This window comes from Manacus vitellinus, unplaced genomic scaffold (assembly GCF_001715985.3).
Source record: "Manacus vitellinus isolate BGI_N305 unplaced genomic scaffold, ASM171598v3 scaffold_2_pilon, whole genome shotgun sequence".
In the NCBI taxonomy this organism is placed as follows: domain Eukaryota; kingdom Metazoa; phylum Chordata; class Aves; order Passeriformes; family Pipridae; genus Manacus; species Manacus vitellinus.
The window spans coordinates 19,457,456-19,471,269 of record NW_021940208.1 but is presented as its reverse complement, the minus strand read 5'-3'; the positions used below and the strand labels follow the sequence as shown (position 1 = coordinate 19,471,269).

Below are 13,814 nucleotides of genomic sequence, written 5' to 3'. Positions count from 1 at the left end.
AATACTAAATACGAGCTAAATTGAAGAGAGGGAGCTTTCTTTTCATTTGACAAGTTCTGCTTTGTCCAACTAAGCACTGATTATTTTAGAAATACTGCAGACCCTTTAAAGTAACCAGAAAGAAGGAGGAGAAACCCAAGTACTTTCAACAAACATGACATGGAGTAAATCTACAGATAGAGATACATTTTTCTCCTCCCCATGAATCATCTTAGAAAGAAACATAAATACAGAAGTATAGAACATTATAAGGAAATATTTTTACTGTTAAATGGTAGTCATGGCACTACTGCAATTGTCTTTCTTTCCTGGGAAGCATCTTCAAGCACCATAACATCTAGCTTATGAACAATATTTGAATATCAGTTAAAAAAGTATTATTTTACCACCTACAAACATCTGTAAGTAAAGCTAGAATATATTTCCCCACAAAATATGTTTACAGTCTTTTGATTCAATACTATGCTTTATCCATATATAACAACATTAATAAACTAGGCAAAGTTTCTATCAAGTATAATGATGTTAAAATTCTTGTAACCTGCACTTGGCACCAGCTGCAGCTACTCATAAGAAAGATACACTAATCACATACTTGTGCTTGAGACAAGTAGGGTCTAAAACAATCTTAAACAGATTTTAATTAAAGATATCACCCTATGTAAAGAAAAAAACCACAAACAATCACAAAGAACAAAATGGGTATCTTATTTAAATACTGGTAATATACCTACTTCTATCTTATCCTTCCCCTGACAAGTTTCTAATTAGATTCCATCTACTAGCAATAGATATATTAATTTCTTTTAATGAACCAATCCTTCTTCTTTAATTTATAGAGATCTTTTCCTGTACAGTTCTAACAATTATGACACAATTTGCTGTATTGGCAAATAACGAATTCTTCATATCCCTTTAGTGTCATGTGGAATTAATAAAATAAAAGACTTCACTTCCAGGTAACAACTCAATTTCTATAATTTTTTAAATGAACAGGACATTGCTTTAAAGTTGTGTATTTAATTTTCAATGCTACATTAAACCACTCTGTATTAAGTTAAACTGCATTAGAGTTGAAAGTAATATTCAAATATTACATGCTAGCTGCCAACATCTGAAAGCAAGTTGGATTCTAAAAAGAAAACAATTGGCTTAGCCACTGGAATTCAAGATTCTCAAAATGAAAAAATGTTTTGACTTTTAGCCTTTTCTAACAGTGTTGGCAATTTTTTTTTTAACTTCTTGCTAATGTTCAAAACTGAGGAACTGGGGTCAGAATATAAAAAGCAGAAATATTTTTCCTCTCTAATGGGTGAAGCAGTTAAGTGTAAGAGTTTAAGATCTCAGAAACTTAAAACCCTGAAGGATGTGATGATATCAACAAATAAAACTACAGATAACATAACCTTTATTGAATAATTTATTTCTAAAACTAAAACAGTTTTCTTTTGTATCCTGTTCACAGTTTCACTATAGCTCTATTGAACTATTTTAAAAACAAAACTATTTTACTTTAACTCAAGGTAAAACAAGTACTATAGACAATATTATAGAAGACCCAATTCTTAAAAAATGCTTTATGTTACATATTTTGATGAGTTAGTATGACTGCTGCCATTTCTTCTTAACTTTTTTTTCTGCTTTTGATACATATATTTTATCCAGGTACTATATGCGGATAAGAAGAAAAACTATTTGTTTTTCCCCTGCCTTTGCCATCCATTATATCAAATGTTGAGCTTTTTACAAATAGAAATATAATGCCATTTATGTTGCATAATGTATTTTACTGTATTAAATTTAATAAAAATTAAAATGTCCTTAAGTAAGTGTGTTTTGAGGCAGCCTAGTCAATCCTAATTTTCAAGCAAAAGTGGTTAAAAATAAAATATCCTATGTCTGATACGTAGAAACTTGCTCTAAATGCAAAAAACCCCCAACAAACAAAACAAAACAAAAAATCCAACCCAGAAAACGCACAAAGAAAAAAAAAGGAGAAAAATCAATATTTAATGAAATTTTAGGGATTTATTGTGTAGTACCACATAGTACTGTAGTACTCTTCGGCATTAAGATCAAATTATTCCTTTTTCTATCAATGACGGATCAATCATACAAATGCAACAATGTCAGAACAACAAATCAGGAAACTGAGTAATATAAAATATTTTTTCTTTGTATGGCAGACAATAGTCTTACGAATCAAAATCATAAAGCCTGGCTTACTCACTGTTATAAAATAAAACAAATTATTATATACATACATGCACACACCAAAGTTTAAGAAATGACAGATTAACATAGTGATAGTTTATGTAATAAACACTTTAACATAATGCTCCCAGAACAGCATATGATGAACATAAGTCACTTTATTACTGAAGTAGGAAGTTAACTATTCTTTATAAACTGGATGCATTCTAAATCGCTTAGGCTTTATATAAATCAGCCTTTTTACCCACAAAAAATTTTTATAAAGTTATACCAAGAACATTTTCATCAGATTAAATTTGTTCACAGCACAGTGCAGGCAAATAAACATGGAAATGCAACATTTTGTACATGCAAACTTGACATGTTACATTCAGGTAACCCTCTCTTTTTCAAGTAATGAAAGAAAAAGCCCATACTGCTACCTTATATAGTATCTATAAAAACAAACAAACAAACAAAACAAAAAGCAGCCCCAAAACATATAATAGTTGCTCTGGTAACAAAATTGGTTTCCTTCAAGAAAAACACAGCACAGCACATTAACTAACAGGCATAAAATAATTCACATACAATATCAGAGGTTTACATACCATCAAGAAGGCAAGGAAAAAAGCGAGAAAGGAAGGCAAAAGAACAGCAAAAGATACAGGGAAAGGGAATACTACAAAAGTACTACATACTTCATGCAGTATGCAATATTTTTAAAGTAGGCCTGATTTGATTTTTATGGACCTAATATTGTAGCAGAATAACCACAAACCAAAAGCATTTAAATTTTCCTGTATCCATTCCCTCCTCCTGAGTGCTTTTTTAAAATTATTTAATTTCATAATAAATAAAGATAATAAATGGTAGTAAAAGTGGGAGAGAAATTTTCTAAAGAAATGTAGGCAGGAAGTTAAAGTTTTAAAGGTATCATCAGGTCTGATCTCCATGTAACCTGAGGCGTATACTTATTTATCAACAATAACATCACAGTTAGTTCTTGAATTGCATTACATTAAATAAGAACACCCAAACAGGTTAGGAGATGATGTTAATATTACCTTTGTAAAATGAGTGGGCAAAGCTCTGCTCAGGAATTAACTTGGCAAGGAATCCATGGTTCAAACTTGGGTGAGGGATAGATGGTATGACCACAACTGTGGAGAAAATCATGGAATCAAATGTGAGCCAGCTAGTATTCATGTGTGGCCTGGTCCACTGTGGATCCATGACAGAAATCCTATCTCATTGAAACATGCAAATATGGTATTATCAACAAAAAAAGGCATTTCTAAAGGGAAAAAACAAGTTCTGTATCAAGAGATAGGAAAGAGCACACCTAGTATTTGGGCACTTCAAGAGCAACATTTATGGGGAAAAAGAGACACGGATATATATATATATATATATGCAAATAGGCAAGACAAGAATGGATGAAATAGTTCACTGAAACTAGCCGTTTCTTAGTGCAGGACCATAACATATAATCAAGAAGGCACAAAAACTATGATTTCTCAAAACTGACAACATTCATTTAATATTTAAAACAGAAAGCCTACAAGCACATTGACTTTAACTATTAGGTAAAAGTAGCAAATTAAAACATCATGATGAATCAAAATAAGGACAATGTAAATATGACGTAAATTGGAAGAAAAATTCTATGATGAATGAAAATTAGCAACTTCATAAATGAAGAAAATAATTAAAGATCAATACAAGAACAAAAGCATACATTAAAAGTTTCATGGACAAATTCAGCTACTGTTTTCAGCTCTTTTAACACAGGAGGTAGAGTTATAATCAATCCAATCAGACTTGAAGAAAACCCACCAGACTGACAGTGCAAAATATTTGAAACAAAGCAGGGTAAAGTTTGCATTCCTAATTTCTGACAACTAACAGACTCTCTCCCTTTCAGGCTGAAGAACATATGTCAGTAAAAACACTACTACTGCTAGTAAAAATCACTAACAGTTCAATAAAAGAGGCAATAGCAATGTTTCCTTTTTATTACATTGTTACTGTAGGCTTTTAAATGCAGGCACCAACACAGCAGGACTCCAAGAAAGTACTCAGTCCTCCACTACTACCCTTTTACAAACCTCACTCAAACAAAAGGAGTTCATGTGGGCAAGCAGCTGTGTTTGCTGTTCATTCCTTTCATGGTATAGAGTTAAAGATATCTGTTCTTCCTAACACAAAACAGATTCAGGAAGTTGTGTTGGTCAACTATCTTCTACTTTACAACTTAGAACTCTATCAGGAACCCTGTGTCCTTCTAATTATTTTCAAGTTTAAGAAAAATAAAGACACAAAAAAGCAATGAAAATTAGTAATACCATATAAGTAAATACACAGAATATTTGAAATATGCCAATGTATTTTATAAAACAAAATCATTATATAGGAAAAAGTAGTGTGTAATTTCCTATGAGGATCTTACGCTACTCACTAAAAACACTTTGTAAAATAATTACAGTATTAAAAAAAAATTCAAGTAACATTTAAAGAAAACAAATTTACCTGTACTTGTCGGTGAATTTATTTCTTGTCTGATATTTCTACCTGCCTGGCTCCCAGACCTCGCAGTTTCTCGCTGGGGTTCCAGTATATCACGGTATTTGGAGACCATCAGAACAGAAATAAAGTAGACTACTGCCAAAGCTAAGAACTGAGCCTGTTTGCTGTCGTCCTGTGTTTGAGAAAAAGAAACACATCTGTAATATTGGATATTTCCAAAGAATTTTCATACAAGATCATTACAAAGCTTAATAAATAATACCTTTCTGAAATGTTGTTTCTATTAGCATAGCAGCAAATAGATTACTTAGAAGATTTCATGTATTTTCAGGGGAGTACTATGCACACAGCACGTATTAAGTACTGAATTTTGGAGGTTATTTGGCAACTGCACAAATCTCTGGATCTGTGGAGCTTTTCAAAACAGAGGCCTGACTGTACTCTGAGTGCTTTCAAGACTTCCCTGCAGCAAGGGCAACTGTCTTTTGTTGCCCCAAGGATGAGACTCTGAAGGTCCCTGCCACAAGAATGTGAAGAGTACTACTACTGAGAGGGAAAACTAAGCTCACTGATGCTTCTCTGGCTGACACTGGATGCATAAGTAGGCATAACAGCTTCTGGTAACTTGTAAAAGCAGGGGGAATATACCACTGCTTTTCTTCCAGCAATAAATCCCAGCTTGTACATTCAAATTTCCCCTTCAAAGGGATTGTCAGCAGCAATTCTAGTTTTCCAGGACTCTGATTTAAGTAAATGCCAGGATCACAACAACTTAGCTGTCTTCTCTTCCTCCCACATAGTGGGCTGTTCAATGGCAATTGTCATCTATGGCTTAGATATCATCCTGATTGAATTTAAGTTGCTGTAGTTACACTGAAATGTCTTTTATTATTATTATTGCTATTATGGTGTAAAATTCAACCTGACAGAATTAAGACTTCAGCTTCTATCTGCTCCTATAGTGGTTTCACCTTGCCTCAATTCCACAAGTATGTACTTTCTGCTACAAATCCAGTGCTTACTTTCCATGTTTTCTGTGTGTTATTTAACTTGGTTGCATGTTTTTGCAATTCTTAAAATAACTAGAAATTCTCTTACTAAGTTATTTCACAGAAATGCCAGAAACATATTTTCTGGTATTCCCTTCTCCACTACTTAAGAAGAGAATAGGTGACAGAAGATTGCCACTCAAATTCAAGATGATCAGGTCATCCCAGCAGATAATTTTTTGTGTGTCAAGTTCTACTTTCTTCTTTTTAAAGCTATTTCTAACTTTGGTCCTCACTTCCAACCACTTGGACTCAGGCTGCAGAAGTTTATACATAACATATATATTTGCATATATAAAATAATAATTCCTATCCTACTACATTCAAAACCAAACATATTGTGGTGAATTTTTGTGCTAAAACACAAAAACGGTTGCCAAAAAATCTGAAAACCAGTTTTATATGTATTTATATATAGTATATGCATATGTTTAGCAGAAATAAAAATTGTCTATAAATCAACTTGCTGCAGTTCTGTAATAGATATAATAAATCTTCCTCCTACTCTGGTTGGACAAGTAGTTGACACTTTTAGTAATATAATTTTAATCAATATAGGTCATAACTGAATTATTCTGGCTGTTGGCTAATATGAGATCAAGGCTGAGTGTTAAACACAGTTAACTACTAATCTCAAAAAGGTTAACCAATATGATTTGAAAGTGTAAAAAGCGGCTGGTGGTTACAAAGTCACGAGCAGATGGTTTGCAGAAAATATATGAAGTGCAACACATCAAGGATATTTTTGATTCTGGTACAATCAAAATATAAGTGATGATTTTGCAGAAGAAAGAAATAAAACACATATTACTCACCACATCACGAAAAACAACTGCTCGTAGACGATTAATATCAACATCCTGAAGAAGCCTATCAGGGTCTTTTATGGGAGAAAGGTTGCCAGGGACATTTTCAAGGGGAGTCTAAAAACAAAAAGTAGTGAGATTTTTGTCGTTCAAGTATCAAAGTATTTCTGTTAAAACCCTAATTTGACATTTTTTTAGACATTACATCAATCTTAGATGATATGTTAGTACCAATATACTTCCAACATAATACTCAGACAAGGGCTCTAGAAATAATGCAATGTTTTGAATTATTTTCTTAATACTACTTATTTAGATATAAATTGTTACATCTTTCCAGTAGCTCAGAATAACTGTATTTCTACCCACAGTTAAGATAATAATTTGCACACAAAAGTTCATTTCAGATTACAGCTGTTTCATAGAACAATAAAATATTTTGAATATGTGTGTTATGCTTGAAAATGCTCAACAGAAATATTAAAAAAATAATTTATGTTAATTTTACTGAGACTTATTACAGACTACTTACAGAATAACTGCTATTAAAAAAACATAGAGTAGTATGTTTTCTTTAAAAAATAATAATGTATTACAAATGATGCTTGAACACCTAGAAGCCTCCTTATACTGATTTGCTTTGCACTGAATGTGACAGTGTGGAAAAATGTAATGTTTTTGTGAGATTTAATGAAATAATATTGTGAAGAGAGTTGAGTTTGTGAAGGCTATCTGAGAAAGTCTTTAGAGAAGAAAAACTACTGAATGTAGTAATGAAAATATAGTAGCAAAAAAAAAAGGAATCCTTTACATCATTCAATGTGTTGTATTTTAGCCATGGGCTATGCTAAATTTTTTCAGATTTTAGTCTCGGAATTCGCAAAGTCTTAAAGTTAAAAAAATAAAAAAGAAAAAAAGAAAAGAAAAAAGATGAACAATGGATTAATGAAACTGGAAAAACTAAACTATAATTGAATATTTAATAAGTTTTGTTCCTCAAATCAGATAGTAAGTACTGATGCCTAATATGCATGCAAAGATGTGTTGAAGTTACTGGGACTCAGATGTTCCACCAACAAAGATGTGATTGCAGGATTTCATCAAAACTGCAAGTGCTCTCACAGAATAAAATAGCTATGCAACCATAAATGATCAGTGTGAATAAGGAGACTTCTTCTCGAAATAGATTTCTCCAGTCACACTACTGCATTAAAATTTTCTTGTTTCAAACTACCCCCCCCGACATACTTTTACCCTCAATCAGTTAATAGCAAAAACCTAAGCTTTTGCCAGATATTTGAGAAGGCAGTTACAATTATTTTCTGATCCTAAAAGCAGTGATTCAGACTTGTAATTGCTGTTGGTTACTGAAGACTGGGTTACCTTGGTTGCTGCTGCTGAAGTTACACCCTGAAGAGCATCTTGAGTTTTACTGCCAATTAATGACGTCTTGTTCACTCTCTCTCTTTGCCTTTGCCGACATTCTAAGCAGTTTCTCACAGCCACACAACAAACTAAAAAGAAGAAATGAAAATGCCATAAATTAGAATATTATTATATCCAGAACACCAATTACCACTCTCTACAACTAGTTTGATCTGTCCAAATAGTAAATGAAATATAGTTCTCACACTAGAGACTCTGTCAGTACTAAGAAAGGATTATGGTGACTTATTTGTTTCATTCTTTAGTTGAACAACTAAATATTTTATGTAACTGCTGTATCACTATATTGAAATGTAAAAATTATTAGTCCTTGAATTGGAGCTCTCATATGTTATTGATCAGCTATCAACACTTAAAATCTGAAAGTACTTATGTACAGATAGAATAGAAACAAATAGAAGGTGGTTATTGGGAATTTGATAAAAAGATTGATAATTGAGAATACACTACAAGTTTTTAACAGGAAAGTAAAATTATCAATGACATAATAAATGGTATGAATAATAACAAGACATAATTGGCTTACCAAAAAAATTCATCATTTGAGAGATGAAAAAGTATGCAGAACATAACCTTAGCAAAATCAGCATCATGCCAGATGATAGTCAAAATTTAATGTTTACAAAGATAAAGTGATATAGCTTGCATATAATAGTTTGTCATATTAATAATTTTTAAATTTCCTACATGAATTGTAACATTATAAAGCAAATAGCAAATAGTGAAGAGAGGTGCCATACACCACATATATTTAGGTCTACAGTGCCTGCACAAGCATCCAATGCTTCTTATCTTACAGAGCCTACAAACAGTCTTAAAAATTCATGGAGACTTGGATAAGAACACCTGCAACATGCAGGTAGTAAAGCAGCTTTAAGATAAAAAACATTTATCCAATTACTTACTTCTATTTAACATTTTTACTCCCCCCAAATACATACAGCTTGAAACACATAAGAAAGAACTATTTCAGATGTCCTTTTTGTGGTTAAATTGAATCAACCTTAAAAATGTATCAAATCAATAACAAATGGGATTTTAATTTTTCACATCATACTCTACGAGCCCTTTCCTACGTGTCACTATTCAATCCATCCATACTTCATTGATCTGTAAGTAATTATTTAAAATGTACTGTCTGCCAACTTACCAAGCCTTAGGCATTGTCGCATTAGACCTCCAGAAGACATGTTTTTTTCAGCTTCAATCTCACTAAAATTTAGAGAACTGGCAAATACTAGTACATCAACCATTGCCATCAGACGGCTGAGAAACGTTACTGCTGTCTCTGCTGACATTCCTTGTGTCACTTCAATATTTTCCAATTCAGTCTTTAAAAGGAGATAATCAAATTAAACAGTTTGAACACAACTGAAATATAAAGATGGCTCGTATGCATAGAAATCTAAATTATGTTTAATGACAGATACATTGAAAAGTTATTTAAAAATCTCCTACTGACATCATTAGCATAAGTTATGAAATTCAAAGACAGCATGAGGAGTGAGAAAATTATTTACATTTACATGCTGTAATAGATGAGAAAAAGTCTAATATAAATGAGAAAGTTATTAGCAATTAGATAAAGACAATGTATGCAGATTGTAAAATAATGCATGGTGTATCAGGGTGCAATATACTCTTACATTCTTCCATAGGTTATGCAAGCAGACAGGTAATGGATGAAAGGAATTAATCTCTGTTTATCTTTTACATTTCTTATATATAAACAAGCAAATGTGAGGAGTGGAGTGGGAAAAACCAGACAGTTTTGCTCTGTTTCCATGAATCAATTCTCCCTGAGAATGCTTACAGCATTCAGAAACCTGACAGAGTTCAATTCTCCTGTAGCTCAGAAGTGAGTATGTTTGCTCCCCGAAGAAAACAACAAGGGGGGAAGTAAAAATGTGATAAGTGATATTAGGGTCAGCTCACTCCCAGAGAGTGGCCATTTCTTTTCTGATGTACTGTTGGACTCTCCTTAGCAGGAAACCCCAGAAGAAGGCTGACTAAGTTTAATATTTCTGAAAACTAAAAGGGGATCATGTTTTTCTCCAAAAAGATGCTTAGATGCAGAGTCATGTTTTCAAATACATTCAAGTGTCTAACAGCAGAGATAAATGAGGAAACAGTCAGCCCAAATAAAAACATACATATCTGTTTAAACACTTTTACCTCTGGATTTAGGCAAAAGTTAAAAAGGTATTTAGTACTTGTCTGTGTCTGGAATTATATGCCTAAATACTATTTTAAAAACTGTCTACAGGTGGCTGATTCTTATTGATTGTCAACAAGATTTCCAATTGCAAGGCTTTCTGAACACAAAATTTAGTCCCTTTGAGAACTGAGAAGTACTACTTTCAGTGTGCTTGTTTATTTTTATTTATTTGCTTAAAAGTATTTATAAAAAGATAATTTTATGCTCTTAAGGTCATTTCCTTTCAAAGGAAAAAAATACAGAAAATCAAAAATTCCTTAATTTCCATACTCTTAAAAATTACTAGCCTCCCTCATGACTTACTTTTTAGAATATTTTTACATCCAAAATTGTAAAAGTGTAAACTCTGCCAATCAGTATTAAGGAAACAACTGTTTTGAAAGACGAAAGATATAAAGTGGCATGTGTCACCACAATGATAGATACCCCTTCATTTAATTTCTCTTAAGGATGTAACACGTCGGTTACATGAGTGATTTGGGAAGGGCTGTCATCTGTCTGAACTGCCCAACAGGATCAGAAAAACAGTAAAATGACAACTCTCAGAAGAAAGATTTTTTGGCCTATCTTCTTTAGCCAGGGCTCCCCTGTTTAGTTTGTGCTGTGTTCCTACATTTTGGAAAAATAACTTGCTGTTTTTTTATAACAGACTAGAACATGATTTTTTGAAAGTACTCACCCGAAGAAAACACATTTGCATAACAGTCTGCTAGAAAAACTCATAGGTGGTTATAGAAACTTGAACTTCAAACTCATGCTTGAAATAACACCAGGCTTGCTTGCAGCCTACTGACTGCCTGCTGTTGATTTTTCAACTTTATTGTGTCAAACATAGTCTTAAACCTCTCAGGATACTTATTGTCTTTTTATTTTTATTTCTGTAAGTTATGTAATAAATTCATTTAATATAACACTTTAGTGTATTTGTAGCAAGATTTTAGCAAACTTTGAATTTTAAAAAAAATCGCTTATTTTTTTTACAAATCTCCCTAAAATTCTGCTAGATGGAAGAAAAAAACCAACTAACACGTTTTTTTACACCAAACTTACCATCAGTTCAACCTGTTAAATACAGCACATTGATATTCTAATAGCATTTAAAATAAGCTCCAGAATTGATCAAGCTGCCTTCAGGTATTAGCAATATTTTAGATAGGGGTAGCTCCATAACTCTTTGAAAAGTGAACTGATCACCATTTCATGACTACTCAGTGTACTTTTAAGTAACAAGTCTCCCATATAATTGACATGTTCAGGACATAAAGAGTTTTTCTATTGACAATTGCATTTATAACTCAAATTAGCTCACAGACTGGACTACATTCAGTCCAGTAGTAACAGTAAGCATCAGACTTGACAATGCATTAAGTTACTCAAGGGAAATATGGTAGGAAAAGTTATATGACATCAAATATATTCCTATTCACATCCTACTACATGATATAGAAAAATAATAGTAATAATAACAACAAAAAAAGAGCCAAAACATTAAATGATCAAAAATAAGGTATTTTTGAAAATGAAAAAAACTGAAACTTACAGCCGCAATACTAACCTTAGAACCCTGGACATGCAACAGACAAAACAGACAACAGATCACAACAATAAAAGAAAAAAGAAAATTATTTAAGTTAACTAAAAATGCAAGGTAAATTGAAACAAATTAGTATCTTGGAATTATACATTTGTTTAATTTTTAATTAGAACAGCAAACAATTTAAGCTCAGCATGAACATTTGAAAATAAAGACTTCTAAAATAGCTATGCACAAGGAAAACTTTAAATCTTGTATTATGGCATTTCATGTAAACAGTGATTCTTCCAACCAATGTACATCTTTTATATAGTACATAGAGTAATTTTATGAAGCAATGTAAACCAAAGTAATGTTTCAACTGATTACACAGAAATGAGCATTTTACAAGCCATTCAACTGAAATGTAATAAAGTAGTTAGTCCTTGTATGAGTAGGAAAATATGTTTAAAATGCTTTGACAAAACAAATATAAATCACGAAAAGTAAACTAGTTCTTCATGCATAATGTTGCTTCCTTAGAAGCAACACAAGATAGCTTACTATTATATTACATTTGGGTGTGATATCTCCAATGTAAACCAATATCAAACTAGATATTAGAATGTTTTTGAACCACAGAAAAAAAATCAAGATTTACTAAGTCCTTTAGACCGAGTTAGTCTTCAAATTCCAATGTTCACAGTTAAATATATGTTTTAAATTTTTACATTTTAATTTTAGGTAGAAGTACTTTCTCTATTATCACAGTGGGCTAAGAACAAATTCTTAAGTTTCCACTGGTTCTGTTTTAAAAAGAGAAACTGAATTTTCATGAGTATGTCAGTACTGTTGTCATTTAAATAGTGGAAAAATCTAATCTAAAAGAAAGAAAAACAAGCTGAAATGATGGCTTTCTTTCCTTTTGGGACAGAAAATACCATACTCGAAGAGTTTTTAAATGAGTCTTCTTCCTTTTGTAGCTAGATGCATCTCAAGAATTAACCTGTGGCTATTATATCTCAATTACTAGCTGACAATTCTCATATGAGTGTGCCATTGGTGATTCTCAGAATTGTTATAGATCACGCAGCACCTGTGGCATCACATGAGTCCTGAACATGGTAATGCTAATACTATACACAGGAATTACATCTCGGCTTTTAATCCACAGAACTAATGAGACTATCTTTAAATGTCTAATGGAGTTTTGTGGACCATTCATATCACACCAGCAGCCCTCAGATCACAATTTGAGAGCTGATGTTTTGAAGTCAGCTAGTAAAAAATTGAATTATAGACCTCATAGAATTAGTGGAAAAAATAAACTGATTGCAAAGAGGTCTGGAAATTTACTCTTAATTGTCACGTATATTTAAACTCCTCAAATTTCTTTTGCCTTGCTCAATGTCCTCAAGTCCTTGTCACAGCTGCTATCCTTGTAGCAAGCAATGATTACTTCAAATTGCTAGCTTGTACACAAAATGTTTTATCTGGCAACCCGCTTCTATTTACAGAAAGCATCTTCTGCAAATGTTTTTCCTTATAGGTCCCCTTTTTTGCACTTTCACACCATCTTAATAATGTCTTCCTTCTAGCTGTAATCTTTTTTAAAAAGCCTCAAAGATCTCCCACACAGAAAGGAGAAAAAAAAAAAAGGAAAAAAGTATTTTATATTTTATGACCTACCTCTAATTGTGGCAGTTATCTTATATCCCAAATTTAATAAGCAAGTGGAACACACTCCAGTTTATATTGTAAACCAACAGAACTGCTCATATTTTTTGTTAATATTTGCTCCAGTTTTAAATTGTTTCATATATACAATTGACAACATTTTAAAACCATCAGTATTTGAAGTAAGTTCTTGTACAGACTTTGGGACAGAAGTAGTATAGAATGGAAATTGAGGTAAATATTAAAAATTGTGGGAATAGATCATTGTGGATTACAGTAAACTTTCCCCTGTATTCCATACAAACACATAACCTTTTCTGCATTCTTCAATCACTCACAGGTCTGCGAGTGGTTTGTTTGCACAAATAATGCATGTTTTATTT

At 32.2% G+C, this 13,814-nt stretch overlaps 1 protein-coding gene across 3 annotated transcripts in view; it reads right to left on the bottom strand.

The window, feature by feature from the left end:
* The window catches only part of NBEA (neurobeachin), a 472,840-nt gene that overhangs the window by 299,357 nt on the left and 159,669 nt on the right, over positions 1-13,814 (bottom strand). For 2 of the 3 annotated variants that reach the window (XM_029960860.1, XM_018071252.2), the window contains 5 exons: positions 11,797-11,805; positions 9,174-9,354; positions 7,961-8,091; positions 6,587-6,694; positions 4,726-4,894 (listed from right to left, as the gene is read on the bottom strand). In XM_029960860.1, the coding sequence (XP_029816720.1) occupies positions 4,726-4,894; positions 6,587-6,694; positions 7,961-8,091; positions 9,174-9,354; positions 11,797-11,805 (598 nt within the window). Of the gene's footprint in view, positions 1-3,260; positions 3,357-4,725; positions 4,895-6,586; positions 6,695-7,960; positions 8,092-9,173; positions 9,355-11,796; positions 11,806-13,814 lie in introns of all 3 variants that reach the window. The other variant, XM_018071249.2, reaches the window with a different exon arrangement.